The 18,981-nt window shown below is 37.0% G+C and overlaps 1 protein-coding gene across 12 annotated transcripts in view; it reads left to right on the top strand.

The window, feature by feature from the left end:
- The window catches only part of MARK3 (microtubule affinity regulating kinase 3), a 64,071-nt gene that overhangs the window by 29,988 nt on the left and 15,102 nt on the right, over nt 1–18,981 (top strand). For all 12 annotated transcript variants that reach the window (XM_040559656.1, XM_040559655.1, XM_040559657.1 and 9 more), the window contains 9 exons: nt 122–192; nt 5,646–5,702; nt 6,570–6,806; nt 6,909–7,028; nt 7,737–7,836; nt 8,066–8,178; nt 8,960–9,113; nt 10,884–11,101; nt 15,845–15,948. In XM_040559656.1, coding sequence (XP_040415590.1) covers nt 122–192; nt 5,646–5,702; nt 6,570–6,806; nt 6,909–7,028; nt 7,737–7,836; nt 8,066–8,178; nt 8,960–9,113; nt 10,884–11,101; nt 15,845–15,948 — 1,174 coding nt within the window. The remainder of the gene's footprint in view (nt 1–121; nt 193–5,645; nt 5,703–6,569; nt 6,807–6,908; nt 7,029–7,736; nt 7,837–8,065; nt 8,179–8,959; nt 9,114–10,883; nt 11,102–15,844; nt 15,949–18,981) is intronic.

Raw genomic sequence — 18,981 nt, 5'->3', positions numbered from 1 at the left:
ATCTTAAACTTGAGATCAACCTGAAGTGTAATCATTCCAGTGAAGTTGCTGTGGGTAACTGCTAGAGAGGAATCTCTACATTCTGAGACCAGCATTAACATGTCTCGTTATTGACTCGTAGGGGAGGTGTTTGACTATCTGGTTGCACATGGAAGAATGAAGGAAAAGGAGGCTAGAGCTAAATTTAGACAGGTATGTATAACATTCCTATACATCAGCTTCCTAACCCCCCCACACCCATTTTTAGTGGTGAAATGGGAAAAACAGCTGTCCTTTGTGTTTGACTTCTAGCAGTGTTCAGCATGGCGTGTGGACTTGTAGCACTGAGTAAGAGGAAACTTGGTTACAGTAATGCTTTGAAGGGGTTAGTAGTCCAGTCAGCAGTGCTAGCTTTCTTAGTGTTTGTGCCAGGGTGTCCAGGAGTGCCAGAACACAATGACTGCTTGATTTGGACATGGATTCTGTTCCAAAATTCATTTCCTCCGGGTTGATTTCATATATTCTATGTTCAGCTTGTCTGTAAGCTTTTGGAAGTTGTTCAAGTGTAACGTGCTACAAACCAGGTCAGCAGCAAACACGGGCAGTGCGTGGAAGAGGCACCCGTTTACAACCATGCACTTGCACAAAGAGATGCAATTAAACAGCTGTTCTAAAAAAAAATAATTGTAATAATAATAATATCTAGGCTTTTTTGTTTTCTTTATGATGGATAAACCGGACTTGCAAAAATGTTGGAATTTCATTGATCTGTAAAAAGCATTTCTATTCTACAGTAAAGCAGTATTGAACATATGCACATAATTTTGCATAACCAGTTAAAAATCCAAGTCTCTGCTCTTGCAGCATTTGAAGTATCATTTGCAGATCTATTTGGTCTTATATACTTCGGTTTCTGCTCATGTGCAGAAACTTGTGAATGCTTATGTTATTTCCATCCCATTGGATAATTTCAATGATATTTCTTCTCACAACATTAAAATTATGCTTCTGTTTAATGACACTTTAAAATAAAGAATATGGACAAGAGGGTATGCTTGAACTACATGTGGGGGTTTTCAACTGGTAAATTGTGGCAATGACACGGCAGTTTCACTGCTGGAGGGAAAAGTTACGGTAGCTTCACATCTTAAAGCACAGCCATACAAAAATAGAAATAATTTGGTATTAAGTATGAAACTTCCAGGAAATTAATTACTTTCACAAAATGCCATATAAAGAAAACTTTTAAAATTCTCTAGAGTGGATAGTGTGACCGTAAGAAATAATCTGGGAACTAGGAAACTGTCACAACTGTTTTGTTAGTAAGACTTGCTAAAGCAATATAAATAATAAACTCAAAAGTAGCAGTGAAAGTAAGGAGAAAAATAGAAACCTATTTAATCCAAAATAAGGATGCAACAAAAGCATTTCTATAAAAGCCTTGTTTCTTTTTCTCTCATCATTTTAAATCTTGTACATACGTTCTTTAATCTTTTGCAAAAATAATCATAAAAATAAGAACAAAAAACAAGGCCCCAGAAAAAGCAGCTGCAGACTTTATATTCCCGGAAGAAGTGATTTGTGTGTACTAGAGTAATACACAGCTTCAGAGTAAGGAATTTTTTTTTTCTTCTTTAATAAAATCTTATGTCTCTTTATATCTTATGTTCTGTCAACTCTAGAGTGCTTTCGTTTGCGATTAAGAATTTCTTACGTGCTTCTGTGCTGTGTGTTGGAATAGATTTGATCAATTGTACTGGGTTTTAAAGCAGTCATTTCCAGTTTAGCTGTCTTTTTCTAAATCCCAGACCATAACCTTTCTTTTTGTAATGTCACCTGAAATACTTCAGAATAGTTTGAGAGGATTTGCTGTTCTCTCTCCCGTGAATGTTGAAAACTACCGTTGGTGTGGTTCTTTGCTCTCTGTGCTACCTTTCTTTTATCAGGAATTGTGTGGAAAAAGATCATGTAGTAATTCCACTGAACGTTTGTTCAACAATTGCCTTTTTTGTCGAAGGATTCAACTCGCCTTTACGTGAAAACTTGTGGAAACATGTCAGACTTACTTTACAAGTACACTTAGTGTTTCATTTTATGGAATAATATGTGTAGTACAGGATATATGTAACTTTAAAACAAACTTTTTCAAAAACAAACATGAAGGAAAAGAATTTAAAAGATAGTTAACTGCTAAACTGGATGTTTGACCCATCAAATGTTTTACTTCAGATTCCCTGCTTTATTCCCCTACTTCAGTAGGGTAAATGCTGTTCATAAAGATATATAGACGGCTGCTCTTCAATCTACTGAAATATGTTTTAAGTTTCTTTTTATAAGTCTGGTTTCCTTTCAGAAACCTGGAGGAATTAGCTACCTATCCTTCCTGAATTGCTGACTTGCTGGTTACTAAATTTATCCAATTTTAGAGGATCTTGATCTCAAAAATAAGAGGTTCTTGAGAGCATCAAAAGCGTGAGTGTCTGGGTTATTACTAGGGTTCTCTTTTTTCCCAAGGAGAGGAGCTATAGCGTAAGCTCATCGTAGTTTGCTAGAGAAATGAGCATGCGTGTGGGACAGAAGTCAGAAAACTTTGATCAGAGTTTGACATTTATTCAACACCAGGATTCTGCGGGACAGACCAAACCTAGATTTTACTAGGTTTATGGGTCATGAAACTATTTACTTTGCTGTAGTCTCACAATAGCTTCATGTAGCTTTTAGCTATTGCTGGAGGGATAACACTCTGTGTAGAACTTTTATCTGATTCAATGCAGCTGTTCTTATGTTAGACTAGTACATAATAGGGATTTTTTTTTTAATTCACTAGCTAGTTTAACAGGCAGGAGCCTTTTTAAGCTGCAGAAACAGTTGTGCCATGCTATTGAGCTTAGTGCTTACGATAGGTTATATTATTATATTTTCAGATCCTGTTTCTTCTTTCAGTAGATGTGATTTCTGCATAAAACATCTGTGTTTTATCTGAGGAGGCATTTTAGCGTCTCCCTCTCTATCAGGCAAAGATGAATTTGCTAATTCGCCCGTCTTCACTTGTTTAAAAATATATATATAATTTTTTTGTCCATTCTGTTATGCATACTCAGGGCTTTTAGCAGGGGAAAAAAACCTGTAAAAGACAGTGATCAAATTATTCCAGTCATGCTTGACAAGGGACACTAAAAATACAGCCATGCTCTGCAGTTCTCCATTTCAGTCTTCTTTTAAGCAGCCGTGTATGAGAAATTCAAATCCAGAATGTTTTGCATTCTTAATGTCACCTAGCTTTTCTTTCCCTAGCAGACTTCCAAGCAGTTCTGGTTCGATCTTACCATCCGTACTCCGTACAGAAGTCTGCCCATCTGGATGAGAATGAATGCAAAAATGGGGAGCCAAGTCTCAGGGGGATGAAGGGGAGCTCTCCCGCCAACAAAAATTGCAAATGAATTACTTCCCTCTCCTCCTTCACTGCTGCAGATTAGATCTGGCTTCCTTTGGTCTTCCCACTTTTTCCCTGTGGAAGCAGATTGTAGAATTTTTAATATTGGTAGATATTAGGACAAGTCTTAAATGCGTATTTTAAAAAATCCACAAAATAAATCTTACTATTGTATGTTCCAGTTAAGAAAAGAAATGCTTATTGTAGCTCTGTGGAAGGGACCTGGAGAGGTCATTTATCTCTCCTTTTGTTGTTTTGTTCTATCAGTTAATCCTTATGAAGAATAGTTTGTCTACTTAGAGGTAACTTGTTCTATCATGTTCTTAAAATCCTGTGATTATACAAATTTTTGAAGTCCCTCCAAAGAAATGTATTTAAATGCTCCTATTGTTACAGCTAGAAGTCGTCTTTTTCTCCCCCTGTTCTCCCCACCTGCCCAAGTGTCAGCGAATTTCTCACACTCACATAGGTTGGAGCAAGGGGGCTGTCAACAGAAGAAGTGATGGAAGGCAAGGAACTCGATTCAGTGAAGCCATGCTTTATGCTGTGTTTTTTTCATTCAGTTTTGACTGCTGATATTCTTTCTTACACATATTGCATTATTTCCCTTCCATTTAGATTTGACTCGTTTCTGCAGTCTCTGTGCTATCCTTTTGCAATGCAGAGTAGTTCAGAAGCATCCCCAGAGAAAACAACTGATTGATAGTCTGCTAGACTTTCTGCTCTTAGGTAGTCACAGTAAAAGCAGTTCAGAAGCGAGCAGCGTAGTGCCGTGTCTCTGCAGTCCTGAATAAAGCATGAGGTCTTTGTCACGCCGTCAGCCTGGGAAGCACCTGGGAAAGCGGGCTGGTGGCTGGAGCTGAGTAACGGCAGTGGGGAGGAAAGGAAGGAAAGCCACGAGGATGGTGCAAGCGGTGCCATGGGAGAACTTCGGCAATTTCAGTAACTGTGAAAAGCTGAGCTGGGAGTCTGAAAGAGGGAGTCAGTACATAAAGGAACAAGTGAAAGCAGAATGAAAGTGTAGGGAATAGAAATATTTCAACTTGTCATTGAATACTTGGCTCCTAAGGTGGCATTTTGCATATATGCATGATTCAGGGGCACAGAGATTAAGACAATGTTGGTTGCTGAAGTTTTAGATGCAAAGTGACTAGTAGGTCAGTTCTTTGGCCTACCAAGAACCTTACCTTCACTTATTCTAAATACTCAAAAAGAAGCATTGCTTCCTATACAGGGACAGGAGGATTCTTATGCTAAGCCGGGATACTGAGTTACTTTTTGTAACATTAATGAGATCTCATCCTTCTGGACTAGAAATGTTAATCTTGAACAAAGAATGGAAACATATTTAAGTGTAGTTATTACAGTAAATTATTCTTCTGTGCAGTTAAGACTTTTGAAAAGTCAGGACATCTGCTGCCTCAGTTCTGACCACGTGTGCATCACAATAAAATGTATTTGACAGCATTTGCGATCACGTAGCAATATGACCTTACTCGGCTTTTCTATACGTGCTAACTTCCCTGGTAATGCTCATAACTCCAGAGCAGTATACTGGGACAACTGTGTAAGCAGCTTATATAGCTTGCTATATAAAGCAGAAAAAAAAAATAAGGTAGTTGGAAATTATGATGGAAGAAATTATTCTGTTACACGTGAGAGACATAGAAGTTTTTTCCATTGAGATTGCTACTCTTGTGCAGTATACAAATACAGTACAGTGTATGCACTGTAGACCTTTTGTCAGATGCATAGTCATGTCTCACCACATAACTGAAGTTTCAACAAATGAGCTTTTCCCCCAGCAATTTCTTCTGTAGCCAAGCCGTTTCTTAGCCTTTTCTCTTTTTCATGCCATGCTGTGGCATGAAAATTCACCTTTGCATAAGGACTGGAAAACTTCAGTCTAGTTGGAAAGCTTTTGTAGCTGTATACAGTATTGGAATGGAAATACTTCAGTAACCTTTCTGAAAGTCATTGCTTCTACTGGTCTATAATTAGCCACGCTGGAGAGAGCAAAATGCTCTTTCAAATGTGGTAGAAACCAAGTAGATTGAATAACAAGCACCTAAGTTATTTAGCAGCTTTCTCCCAGATATGCTGGTCACTGTAGTAGTTTGTAGCTCTGAGTGGGTAAGTACCTGTCAGCTTCAGTAGTAAATGTTGAACTTCTTAGTTAAAACTTTGTTTCATTGAGATGTCACTTATATAATTGCGCTTGTTTTCTATCCAGATAGTATCTGCAGTGCAGTATTGCCATCAAAAGCATATTGTTCATAGAGATCTCAAGGTGAGTAGGGAAAAGTGTGTGATGTGTGTGTGTGTCTGTCAGTCAGTTTATGTACTTGTGGGTGGGATCTTTATTGTACCTATAAAATGTAGCATATATTAAACTTTTTTTTTTTTTGCTTGCATTATAGCAAGATTTGATGAATGTTTAAGGTATAGAACAATTTAAAATAAAAGGAAAAGGATTTGTAAGGCTTCTCAATATTGAAATGTAATGATTTCTGAAAGATAATCTTTTACCCTCTGATCAGATTTAAATCTGATGCAGGTCAGTATTAGCTGAGAGGATTATTATTATTATTAATTTTTTTAAGTGCTTTGATACAGGTGTGACAAGTTTTGGTCTTGAAAAGAATGAAATATCGGTTGTGATGAAAAAACTGTGCCAAGTTGCAAAGAAGCCATATTACAAAGTGGTATATCCCTTCTTTAAACTGTGCCTTTTGTATTAATAATGTTGCTACATATCCTGCTCAAAAAAAAAATAGTGAAAAATGTTTAAAGGTTTTGTGTATCACCAAACTTCTGAAGGAATGTCATGTAAAGTATGGATAGTGAGTGTTCTTGTTTTTAGCGTAATAGATAAAAAATGTAAGTTACAGCACCTCAGGATGAATTTCTGTAGAGAAAATGGATGGTATTAACACAGTTTTCAGTTATCATAACAGCTACAATAGGCTAAAGCCATTGTACAGACATTTTTTTAAAACAGAATATATGAATGACAGACATATCAAAATACCTTGCAAGGAAGAGAATTTTAACAGATGTTTCAGCTTTTTGCATCCTAAGAATGAGTAAAAATGGGCAGTAACTTTTTAAATCAAGAGTTTTAATTTGATTTTATGAACCATTCTTTCTCTTCCAGGCTGAAAATCTATTACTAGATGCAGATATGAACATTAAAATAGCTGACTTTGGTTTTAGCAATGAGTTTACAGTTGGAAATAAACTGGACACCTTTTGTGGCAGCCCACCATATGCTGCTCCAGAACTTTTTCAAGGGAAGAAATATGATGGACCTGAAGTAGATGTCTGGAGTTTAGGTGTTATTCTTTATACCCTTGTGAGTGGATCTCTTCCTTTTGATGGACAGAACTTAAAGGTGAGTCTGTGTAGAAAATGTTGGCCTTCAGAGGGCATGTTTACCTAATGTTTTAGTTATGTGCTGCTTACAACTTACTGTACTTCTTACTCTTTTACCAAGGAACTTAGAGAAAGAGTGCTAAGGGGAAAATACAGGATTCCTTTCTACATGTCCACAGACTGTGAAAACCTCCTCAAACGTTTCCTGGTGCTAAACCCAACGAAAAGAGGCACTCTAGAGGTAATGGCACAAATAAACTGCCTCAGTAAGCTAGGCATTATATTTTTCAAACTTTATTTTTGAGCTGATCAATAGGTTATTGTCATGCTGTTCATGAATAGTTTATTTGGAGTGGGTTCCAAGGGGATTGAGTAAAGGGCATGACTTTTGTTTTTTAAGGTTTCATTTGCAGGGATTGCAAGACATCTAACCCCACAGTTACTTCCAGAATGAATGAGACATTACACAGTGTGCATCATGCAGTTTTTCATGATAGCTAGTTTTTGGATTCCTGTATTAATGGGTGATCTACCAGGACTTAACATAAGTGATCTGGAAGTATTCAGTACTAGGCTATGCTGTAGTTGCTTTCTGTCTGCATTTTGTACTGTCATGGAGAAGAAAGGTGAAAATAATACTGGCTTCCATATGCTTGCATAGTTTGGTATGAACCTACTAGCTAGACTTGTCAGAGAGGTAGCACAGCTTCTGGTCTGTGTTGTTGGGCTTTTCACTTTTCAGCTTTGTGCAGCTGATTGGAAAGTAGCTTGCCTTGATGTGCATGGTTCTTTCTCCTCACTGGAGCAAAGCAAAACTAGAGTAGGGACCCATTCTGAAAAAGAAAAATGAGAAAAAGCATTACTGTTGATAGATGGGGGAGTTGTTTTTTCCACAGCTCATTTTCTTTGCTAATAAGTATATTATAATAACAAATTTTTTTCTTTATAGCAAATTATGAAGGACAGGTGGATCAATGCAGGGCATGAGGAGGATGAACTCAAACCTTTTGTTGAACCAGAACTAGACATCTCGGACCAGAAAAGAATAGGTAATTGAGGATTTTTCAGAATATGATATATTTTTTTTTATTTTTTTCCACCACTCTGTATTTGTTTCCCATTTGGGAGAAGTAACTAATCTTTTAATATTGATGTTTCATTAAGATTTTGTTCTCACACTTAACTGTTTTGTTCTTTACATGTTCCATGCTTTCTCTTGAACTTAAACGTGTAAGCATCGAAGTGATTGTTCCTTACAGAGTATGTATTTGTTTATAGATATTATGGTAGGAATGGGATATTCTCAAGAAGAAATTCAAGAATCCCTTAGTAAAATGAAGTATGATGAAATCACAGCTACATACTTACTGCTAGGAAGGAAATCATCAGAGGTAAGTATCACTCTTCCAAATGCAAAGAACAAAGGAATCGGTGTCCATAGCAAAATCAGAAGCAAAATTTAAGTCAGTAACTATAGGCATAAAATTCCTGCAATGTACACAACTCCAGTACAGTGGAAATCACTTTATTCTGATCATCAGTGTCAACTGAACTGTCCAAATGATGTTGTGTGTGTTCTCAGCATGATCTGATTCAGTAAACACTTGTCTTTAGGCTCCCAAGAACTGTTCTGCTTGGTAAGCAGGTATTCCTCTTAAGGATTGTATGACAGTTACTATATTCTCTAGTCTATGAGCTCAAGCGTGAATGTGCTAGTTACAAATATTTTAAGAGAACTGAAGAATAGGACTGATCACCCTAAAAACATTCTTGCATTGTAGATTACTTTTCCACGTGATGCTGAGAGGGCTAGGCATCAGTAAATTGCTCTTGGTTCCTCTGCTGGAGGAGCTGGTGTGGTAGCTTGCTACTGAGTGTATCCTCTCTTCCTGTTAAAATCTCACAGAACTGAGGAGAGAGGATGGGAAGTATAAAGATTGGTTTTCTGTATCTGACCGTCCTTTCAGGAGCTTCAAATTCTGCTGAGCTTCACATAAAGCTTCAAATAAGACTGTTACAAAGAATTTAAGAGAAGTTGGAGTTGGGTTAGTGAGGCACTGATGCCTGGGCTCCTAACCAACTTCACGCTATCACAAAATTTCTTACATAGTAGAGGCATGTTGGTGGGTGTTTAATCTGTCTGAATTCCTTGTTTTAATATTTGTATTGTAGTTGGATGCAAGTGATTCAAGCTCCAGCAGCAATCTTTCACTTGCCAAAGTTAGGCCAAGTAGTGATCTAAATAATAGCACTGGACAATCTCCTCATCACAAAGTTCAGAGAAGCATATCTTCTAGCCAGAAGCAGCGTCGGTACAGCGATCACGGTGAGCAATTCTCATTTTTGGTGTTGTGGCATATGGTGACTGCTGGTCATGGTTGGTTTCTGAAACTGTCTCCATCCCCCGAAGGTAAGGAGAAGGATGACAGTGTAGTTTACAGCACAGTGATTAAATAATTTATTGAATAACTAATAATTTTAAAAATCAGTTTTGTTAGAAAGCCTTCCAAAATAGCTTCTAGAGGAATGCTGAATATGTCAACTTAATTTTCTGTTTTGCCTTGTGTCTTCCCTTGCATTCCTGACCATTCTAGGAGCCTTGTTACACAAATTGAAGAGAATCTTGCAACAGCCTTTTTAATGAAAAGCACAGCACTCCTCCCCCATACGCTTGTATGTCTGTTCAGCTTTTGTTTTTTGTTGACACTAGTAGGTCAGCTTGCGTATAAAACTTGTAGAAATGCCAGTTTGCCAATATTTCTTGTATCCTGTTTCCTGAGGATAGCATCATTTGATTGTCCTGCAAAAATTAAATTTCTAAAGATCCATGACTCAAACAAACTTAGAACGCTTCTGCTTTGTGAGTGTGCAAGACTGTGCTTAGGGTTTTCTAAATATCTTAAACATCTTCCTGCCTAGACACTACCTCATAAAAAGAGTCTCTGTTTGGTCTACTTGTAAATAACCCTAGTGCATTCAGAGGTTGCTTTTCTTGGGGAGTCTCTTGGGATGACAGTTACTGTGTTTTGTGATACTGTCTTTTATTTTTACATATATGTAATGTATGTGTGTGTACACATACATACATGTTCTTGATTAGCTGTTATTGAAAATACTAACTAGAAGGTTAATGCATCTTGATGTATCCTCTTCTGAGGAAATGCAATTGGGAAAACAGAAGAAAACAAAATCCTGACATCTGCACAGGCTTTTTTTTCTAGTATCTAGGAACCTATTTATGCAAGTGGGAGTTTGGGGCTGTTGAATGGCTGCATCACTCTCAGGTGTGCCAGAACAGTTTTCTGCTCCTCCCAGTTGCTCCTGGCATGCCTGGGGAGGTTTGTGGCAAACTGAAGCCATTTCTGGGCTGTTCTAAAAACGCAGCATGCAGGCCATTAGTACTGCTGGTAGTGCAGGGTTGCATCTCCAGGTACATGTCTCAAAAATCCATTTTTATCAGATGTTAGCTTGTGTGTGCCAGGTTTGTGCTAGCAAAGGGTCATCAGATTTGAATGAGTCAATTACTTGTTAAGTGTCTTTAAGGTGACTCTTCAGTGTTTTTTTTTTCCAAGCTAAAACAGTGTCAATACTCAAACACCAAAAGACTCCATAAAATTCTTAATTCTTCCATTGAAATCAAATAATATCTTCACCTAATAAATTCAAATAGTTGTTTGTTATGGCCCTCCCTGCCTTTAGCAAACTGAACAGAAGTGTTACATATCTTTGAATTGTAATACAAGGGAAGGCCTTGCTAGAGGTGACTTGAATTTTAAATTTGTCAGATTTTATCTAAAATTAAAAAAAAAATGTGGGAAGGAAGGGGGAAAAACTTGCTTTAGGTTCCCCTTCAAAGAGCAAAGGCAAACATGAAGACACAAATGTTTGATTTTTTTTTTTTCTTTTCACAATATTTTACTGTCTTCTAAAATGTGTATATTTAATAATTTAAAGAACAACCTTTTTCAATGTTGATTCCCAGCGTTTATTATTTTAATCCTTATGTGTGTGAACAAATTTCCGTTGTAGGGAAAAATATCAACTGGACTTTTGAGAAGAAAAATCCATTTTCTGTTTCTTTTGTTTGATTTTTAAGCTGGACCATCCATCCCCCCAGTAGTGGCATATCCCAAAAGAAGCCAGACTAGCACTACAGACAGTGACCTCAAAGAGGAAGGAATTCAATCAAGAAAATCTAGCAGTAGTGCTGTTGCTGGAAGAGGAATTGCACCAGCTAGCCCAATGCTTGGAAATGCCAGCAATCCAAATAAGGCTGATATTCCTGAACGTAAGAAAAGTTCAGCTGTTCCTAGTGTAAGTAGAAGCACTTATTTATCAAAACCATTAAACACTTATTTTGAAGGGGGGAAAGTGCTAAACCTGCAATTTATCAGTGGTGTTGGCTTTACTTTTCATCTAATGTAAATGTAGGTATCTCATACTCTTCATAGTCTTGCCTTTTTCTTCCCTCATCAGTCAGCTACACAAGTTATCTGTTAATATTCCTGAAGTAGTTAGTAGGTGCATCGGTAATTAGCACTAGCAGCTGTTAGTGAGCAGTAGTAGTTTGCTTATTAAAATAAAAACAAAACCACAAACATTTAAATAAAAAAAAAACGAGGAAAAGAAATTTAACCAGGCTGTCTCCTGAAACTTAGTATGTGTTATATTATTTTTGATATCCCCAATTACTCTTTTGTGGCCTTTTGTACAGAAGAATGAAGTCCCTGTTTGTATTATCCTATTTCATAGTTTCATATGTTTAAGGAGCCAGTTCATCGTTGTTCTCAAACAGGCTGTTCCAAGTCATAGTTACATATATAGGGATTTTCAAATAGATGTCGCTCTAAAAACGTCAAAGGGTGTCTTTCAACCTTTGCTTAAAAGCACAGTGTCTGACTTTATCCTTATGGGCTTTCCCCTATCACCAAACAACAACAACAAAAAACACACTAAGATGCAACACTAATGAATTTACAGGGTCAAGTATTAGGTGGAAGGGAAAAATCTGGAAAATCCTTGTTCAGTTTGGCTTTAACTTGTATACTTTGTGGTGCCTGTCCACGTGGCAAAGTTGGAAATGTGTTTTCATATAATAACTCTTGAGTTCTGTAAATTTTAGTTTCTAAAACTTTGAGATTTTGTGTTGGAAGATTTCCTTCTTTTCAGAAGTAACTTCCCAGTCCTTTATTCAATTCACTGTGGAGTGATTTTCTAAGCTGTTATCCCACAAAGGTGTCTTATTTGGTCATATACTCAGCATCATTAGTTACAACAAAGGAGAACAGAACTTTGTGAGCTCAGAGATTTTTTGACAGTATGAAGTGATAGAAATGAAGTAAGATTTTCTTGTTTTACTTCATTTTGGCTGCATATTGTCAATTGGATCAGTGGCTGAAAGTGACTTGGCTGGAGGATTTCAGTCTAAGAGATTCCTTAGGAAGACATGTCTTCTACTGCATCAGCTCTTTATAAATGTGAACGAGAGCTCATGATTTGGGTGGATCCTCTTCTGATTTTTCTGGTCCCCTGCCCTTCTTGGTTTTTGATCAGTCCAGAAACTGTTCAGATTCTGTTTCTTCTTACATGGCAGTTTTTGGCTATCAAGTCCCAAAATGGTAGAATTTTCAAACTGGACCTCGCACAGTATTATCTGATGCCTTAGTCAAGAGCTTTGCCTCACAGTTGCGGTATGTTTTACATTTAGCCTCTATTTAGCATATTTTGATCTGCTCTGTTACAGCACTCCCAAATCTTGGGGATTTATTCGAGCTGTTTTATTTCCAATTTCATACTACTGTAATGGAAGCAAAATTTGAGCTCACAACAATAGGATACTTATCTCTTCTGATTCTGTGTGCAACTCTGATCTTTTACGAGCAGTACTACAAACTGAACAAAACTGAACATGTAGCCAAACTTTTGATGTCACTTGGTGGTTAAAATTGTCTCTATTTATAGCTCTTCATGTCACTATGCAAACACCTTTTTACTTTTTTTTTCCTTCTTTCCCCCTCCTCTGTTAGGGATTAGTCTTTTCCTTACTGGCTTTTGGGGATGGAGGGGAGCACTGATTTTTTTACACAATTTCTCAAACTGATTAGAGAGTTCTGTTTCTTATAATATTAGTATGAATCTAGAAGGAAGAAGGATGTTAGAGCTACCATATTGTCCTGATGTAGAAAAAAAAGTATTCTGAGGTGGAGAGAGGTGGTGTTCTTACTAAGCATTTGTGTCCTAAAATCAGTAATATGATCAGAAAATCACCGAAGAGACAGCAAAATACCATGTTTAAAAGTAATTACTACTTTGACAGATACTGCAAAAGTAGTAGAACTGGTCTGCATTAGAGCTTCGTGTTCTCTTTTGAATTGTTAGGACCTTTAGCCAGTTGCGTGCTACTCATTTAACAACAAAGCTTACAAGCATGCACTTAAGGATAAGAATTATGCTTGTAGAGCTGATAACTAAGTCTGGTATTGGAGTTTGAGACTCCAAGCTGTACTTCTGAAGTTGAAAGAGCATGTGAACTCTTGCAAACTAAATAGTTCTGCAAGCTGAACAAATGTGTGTGAAAGAGCTTCAGGTTTACTCGGCAAATAACAAGTTAATAATGAAGTCCTGCTGCAGAGGATGCATAGTTAGCAGCAACTAATAATTCCTTGTTTATTACTCTCAGCTTCAGGTTTTTCCTCAGTGCTTTTAATAAGGCTGTCCCAGAACTCTTAGCGTAGAAAAATGGAGAGAAAGAATGGATGGCATGTTTGGAAAATGATTTAGGCCAAAAACCATAGTAGTGCTCTTAAGTACATAGATTGATTCGTTGTTTTAAGTCAGAAGCTGATTCTTTGAAAATTTTTCATCAGTCCTCATCTTGCTGTCTCCTAATGTGAAAATCGCCTGTCTAAACAGTAAGCATAAAACTTACTCTAGGAAGAGAGGAGGACTTTGTACCACAAATTCATCCTTTATGCTGTGCTGGGACTTTGTAGATGTGCTCAGAAGTCTTAAAATGCACCTTTGCACTGTCATCACCTCCTGAAAAGAAGGCACCCAATGCCACGAGGATGAACTTAGCTCAATTCTGTCTTGTCATTCCATCAGTGTGTGTGATGCTGTTGACACCAGTTTCAGGCGTCCTGTTCTGTGCACCTGTGCAAGTTAGTCATGTCCAGAGATCAGTAATCTACAGACTGGCTGAACAAAAAAAAAAAAAAGTCACAGCTGAAGAGCTGCCTAAATCAAATCATGAAAGGTTGTACACTAAAAAGTGTAAAGGCTCCTATACCTAAAGACTGTATTCTTGCTAAAACTGAAATTTGAAAGCTTGAAATGCCTAGACCTCCTATCACAACCTCTGAAATCTGAGCCAGACAACAAAAAGTATCCCGATACTTCTGTCTTAGAACACAGGCAAAGACTAGAAAAAGAGCTGGGTAAGTGCTCAGTTCTGCTAATCTAAAATATTCTTTATGCTCTTAGTACTTTTTAATGCCAGGAGATTGCGCAGTTCACTTTTTGATTTCTGTTTGTACGTTCATGTAAAGACATTTAACAAGTTGTCTGTCTTTTAAATAGACGAGATGACTTCATTCCTAAATCCGCAACTCAGGAATTGCGCTACTTGAGACTCACTGACTGTATAGTCAATATTTTGCCTTAAGGCAGCAAAAGCTGTGTGTATAGAAGGCACAGGAGGAGCATTTGCTTGTTGTCAAGAATATTCCACTTAACAGTTTTATTTCAGGTTTGGAAACAAAAAAGGTTTGGCTACTCTCCTGTGCTTGAACTACCTTTTCCCTTTTTTTATCCTTCCTCCCACGATGCTGTAATGTAACCAGTTTGTGACATGTTTTCTTAATGCTATTTTTAAAGTCCATTGAATTTTCCTTGCCTATCATAGCAGTAATTCTTCAAAGAACTCCGAAAGGTTAGTTGAGCATGAAGTCCCCTGCCTGACTCTTAGTGGCCATCCTTACTCAACATGTGCTTATCCAGGTGCTGACCAGTCATTCCCTTAAGCTAGCCTCCAAGATGTTCCCCAGCAGTGATGTTTAAAGTTAATATCCTATTTTGCTTCCTGCTTTTCCCCGTGATCCTTTTCTTTAAAGAAAATTTCTAAAGGTTTTTTCTACTTTCCAACCATATGCAGTTTGTTGTGTTATGTTCTTGGGGTGGGGAAAAAATATACGGCTTGCCAGCTTTTACTTCCTCTACAACCTGGGGGTGCATGTTTATCTGGACCACCATACTTTCCCTACAGTAATTGCATCTAACATTTTATAATTCTGTTATCTGTGAATTACCTAGCTTCTCAGTCGTTCCTGGAAAATTGACCGCCAACTTGGGCATATCTCCACCCTCTTTCTCTGTAAAGACAGAGGCAAAGTAATTCTATTTCTTTTTTCCCCTATAAAATAAGGTCTGTAGCTTAAATTCCCCTGGTTCTCTTGTCCTCAATGTCTTATGCTCGTATTTACATGTATATTTTTACAATGTCTTATTAAAATTCTCTGCAATTTGTCTCTTTAATTTGATTTACTCTTCCCTGTTTTTCAAAACTTGTCGAGTGTTCTATAGTATTTTAATATTTAAAAGTCTGTGTTTACTTTCCCACTGAATTTTACCATATCTGTTTCTTAAGCCTTCACTTTTGCTATCTTGTTTAAGGATATGATCATAACTTAAAGGGAAATTCCACAATCTGCAAGTGGTAAAGTATTTCAAAAATAGGCTATAAAGAAATAGACTCTCTCAGGTGAATGACGTACATGCTGAGAATTTGTAATTCAGAACATTGGTAATTAAAAACTTTAAGCTATACTGATTTTGAGCCATCAACATGAAATACAAGAACAACTTGATTTCTTTTTCTTTTATTGCATTATTCTTTAAAAATACTGGAAGGTGTTCATATATTAACTAGTTATTGAATTATTGCAAGTTTTATAACTGTGTAGAAGTAGCATGAAGTAAAACAGCCTTAAATTATATGTAGTCTTAACACTAGAAAAGCCTTTTTGCAGGGAGTAACAAGCCTATGTTTTTTAATTGTAGAATAATACTGCCCCTGGAGCAATGACACGGCGCAACACATATGTTTGTAGTGAAAGAACCACTGCTGATAGGCATTCAGTGATACAAAATGGCAAGGAGAACAGGTATATGAAATGTCTTCATATGGTGTACGTCCCTTGTCTTCACTTTTCCAAAATATTGTAATGCCTAATTTAAAAATCAATAATATTCTAGAGTAATTCCTAAAGGTGAGTACAGATCTTTGGTTATGGATCACCTGTAAGTATGTTTGTGGGTTTTTTTTCTATGCTTAATTCGTGCAGTCTTTATACACAGAATGAAGATCCTAATGCTTGGTTAAATACATCTCGTATTTGTACAGCCATCATCTTAAGTGAGTGATTAACTCCTGTGGTCAAACAACATAAACTTGCAGAAGAGGCTTATTTAGTGTCAAGCTACAAAGTATATCTCTGCTGGGCCATTCTGTTTTTACGTTTCACTCTAAACAGTGCTTGCAGTTGTGATTATTTGGAATTTATTTTTTTCCCTGCAAAGCGTCAAGGAAAAAGTTAATTTTTTAAAGCAAAGATGAAATAGTGATAGGCCATTATCTTGAACTGATAATGTTCAGTAGTGATATTCTTGGAGTCTAATTGCTTCCCAGTATTTACAGAACTCATCTTGAGAAGGAAAGCATTGATGTCTCCATATTCTGAGTGGAAACAGAGAGGAACAATATGTTTACTGTTACTTTATTGAAAGCCTGACTAGAGCCTGCAGTGAAACTGGAGTCATCTAACTCAAGTGTTAGCACCACAGGCACCACTAGTGCCATCCTTTCCTGTGTACCAAGGACTGAGGGGAGCTGCAGAATGTAGATATTACAGTGAACATAGACATTATCTGTAGAGTAACGCTTGTGGAGAATACCACCAAGTTTCCTGGGTGGCAGAAGTGTTTTAAGTTACAGCCAACTGTTCTTCACAGAATTTTTGCTAGTGTCAAAAGCTGGTAACAATTGAGTAGTTGACTGTTGCCAGGAGAGCACTAAGATAGCTAGTACTTAACAAAAATGCTTAAGCTTGGAGGAGTGTATACCTTCTCCACTATTCTCCAGAGTTTTCCCTGCCCCTTCCTAATTTTAGGATATATAATAAAATGTGGGAAGAAAATACTTTTTTTCTTCTAGCGTGTATTGAATTTGGTGAAAGATTTGCAATTTTTTGCACATATTTTTTTTTCCCTTTCTTTCAAAAGCATATTAGGAAGAGTGATGAAGTTGTGATGTTGAATGGAAAGTTTGTCCCTTGTTTGACCTCTGGAGCCTAGGGTAAAGAACATGATTTTGACCCTCTCTCTTCCTCCTAGCTTTGAAGAGTGCCAAAAGTCTTAGCTGGCCAGCTGGGCCCACAGTCAACTGTCTTGTGAAGTACAGCACAGCTATTTGGTACTGTCTTTTAGTGTGTCTGTCTCAGACTTCATTGGTTAGTCCTTGTTAATGTTACCAAGTTTGTTTAGATTGAAGTTCACCATCCTTTATTTTATTTGAAATGTTAATAGCTTTTTTCTTTCCCAACACATTTTGAAAATGAATCTTTGTTCAGAATAGTTTTGATCAGATTTGATTACTTGATTTCTTGGTTTGTTAATAACATTTTTGTTCATCAACTAATATCTTTGCAATATCTTGACAATTTCTTTATTATATTTCTTCCAAGTTATTATTCACTAGGAATGCTTGAGAATCAGGTATGCTCTTAATTTAGGAATAACGTCATACTGCTAAGGAGTTGTCTTTTGGAGTTGTTTTTTTCCCCAGCCTTGACTTTCTCAGCAAACTACTGCCTCTCTAGTTTGTCATATAATGGTTTGAAGCTCAGAGTTTACATTGTGTACTTGGCAACTGTGTTCTGTTTTAGTTCCATAATTGGTTATCCTTATGTAACTTACCTTTTATTGTCAATACAATAAATGGTATCAAGACATCATTTGCTCATCCTGCAAACTCTACCTCTGTTTGGATCACTTAAAATGTTCGAGCATTTATATTTTGGCTATCAGGAAAAAAATTTACAGCTTTTATCTCATGTTTTTGCTTACTACTTTCTTGACTCTTTATAGAGGGTTAAAGAAGATAAGGAGACTATTGCTAATTGTTTTAGAGTTGGAGACTTCTCATTGTCTGAAATGCTTCAATGTTAAACTCCACGTTCATTTCGGCACAGTTTCAGAGTTCTTGTAGAGGTTTGCAGAATTAAATCTGAATGTATTTTGTTGCTGTAACTGGGCGAAGGCTTGACTGATCGCATGAAATGCAGACCTTTAATGCAGGTTAAGCAAACATGGCTATTGATGGGACTGGCTCTTCAGAATGAATTCTGCCTTTCTTCAGGTGTGTTTTTGTGATATCAATATTTTTCTCTCAACTTGGTAAAGAGTAACTTTAGAAACTTGTAATGTTTTTTTCTCTGTGAAGCAAGATCTGAAGTAGATTCTAGGCTTAGTAAAAATCCAGGGTCTTGTTAAAATTGCTTTCTGTGCTTTTGAAATGTCTGTTGGTAGCAAATGTTAAAGGCAGGAGTAATTACTTCAAATGGCTTGTTGCAGATTGGATTTTTGATTTTCTGTAGCTAGATGCTGACAGTGACCCAATTAAAACTTGGGAGACGCTTTAAAAGGCAGGATGCACAGACTTAGTCTCCAGTTTTTCTGTAGAAAAGGTAATAAAATGTTGTTCCGTTTTTATTTTACACACTGAATTCTGAGAAGGCACTGGTTTTGGAGGTATGGAAACTTTCAAGAATCGGTAGTCAGTTAGTGGAGCTGATGTTCAAGAAAGCAATCTTGAAGACCCCATGCCAGACTGATAGAAAAGGGTTTTTAATTTCACATCCCTACTTCAACACATTGTGTGGCCAACACAGGTATTCTGCTGGAGATGACTCTTGGCTCTCCTCCAAAGCCTAAGCATTAATTAATGCACTTGGGGACTCGTTAAATGCTCTTCATAATGATAGGCAATTGCTTTAAATCATTTGTAACACAAATGATTTACAACAGCCTCAGATTTCAATAAGCCTTGGTGCTAATTGATGAATTTTAGCTTCCTGTTTCTACGTTCCCTGGCTGGTAATCCAAGGAAGTTGATCTCCAGCAAAGCTTCAGAGAAAGAA

The sequence above is a fragment of the Cygnus olor genome, chromosome 5, assembly GCF_009769625.2.
Source record: "Cygnus olor isolate bCygOlo1 chromosome 5, bCygOlo1.pri.v2, whole genome shotgun sequence".
In the NCBI taxonomy this organism is placed as follows: domain Eukaryota; kingdom Metazoa; phylum Chordata; class Aves; order Anseriformes; family Anatidae; genus Cygnus; species Cygnus olor.
Note: the sequence above shows the minus strand (reverse complement) of the source record. Positions and strands in the feature narration are given on the sequence as shown.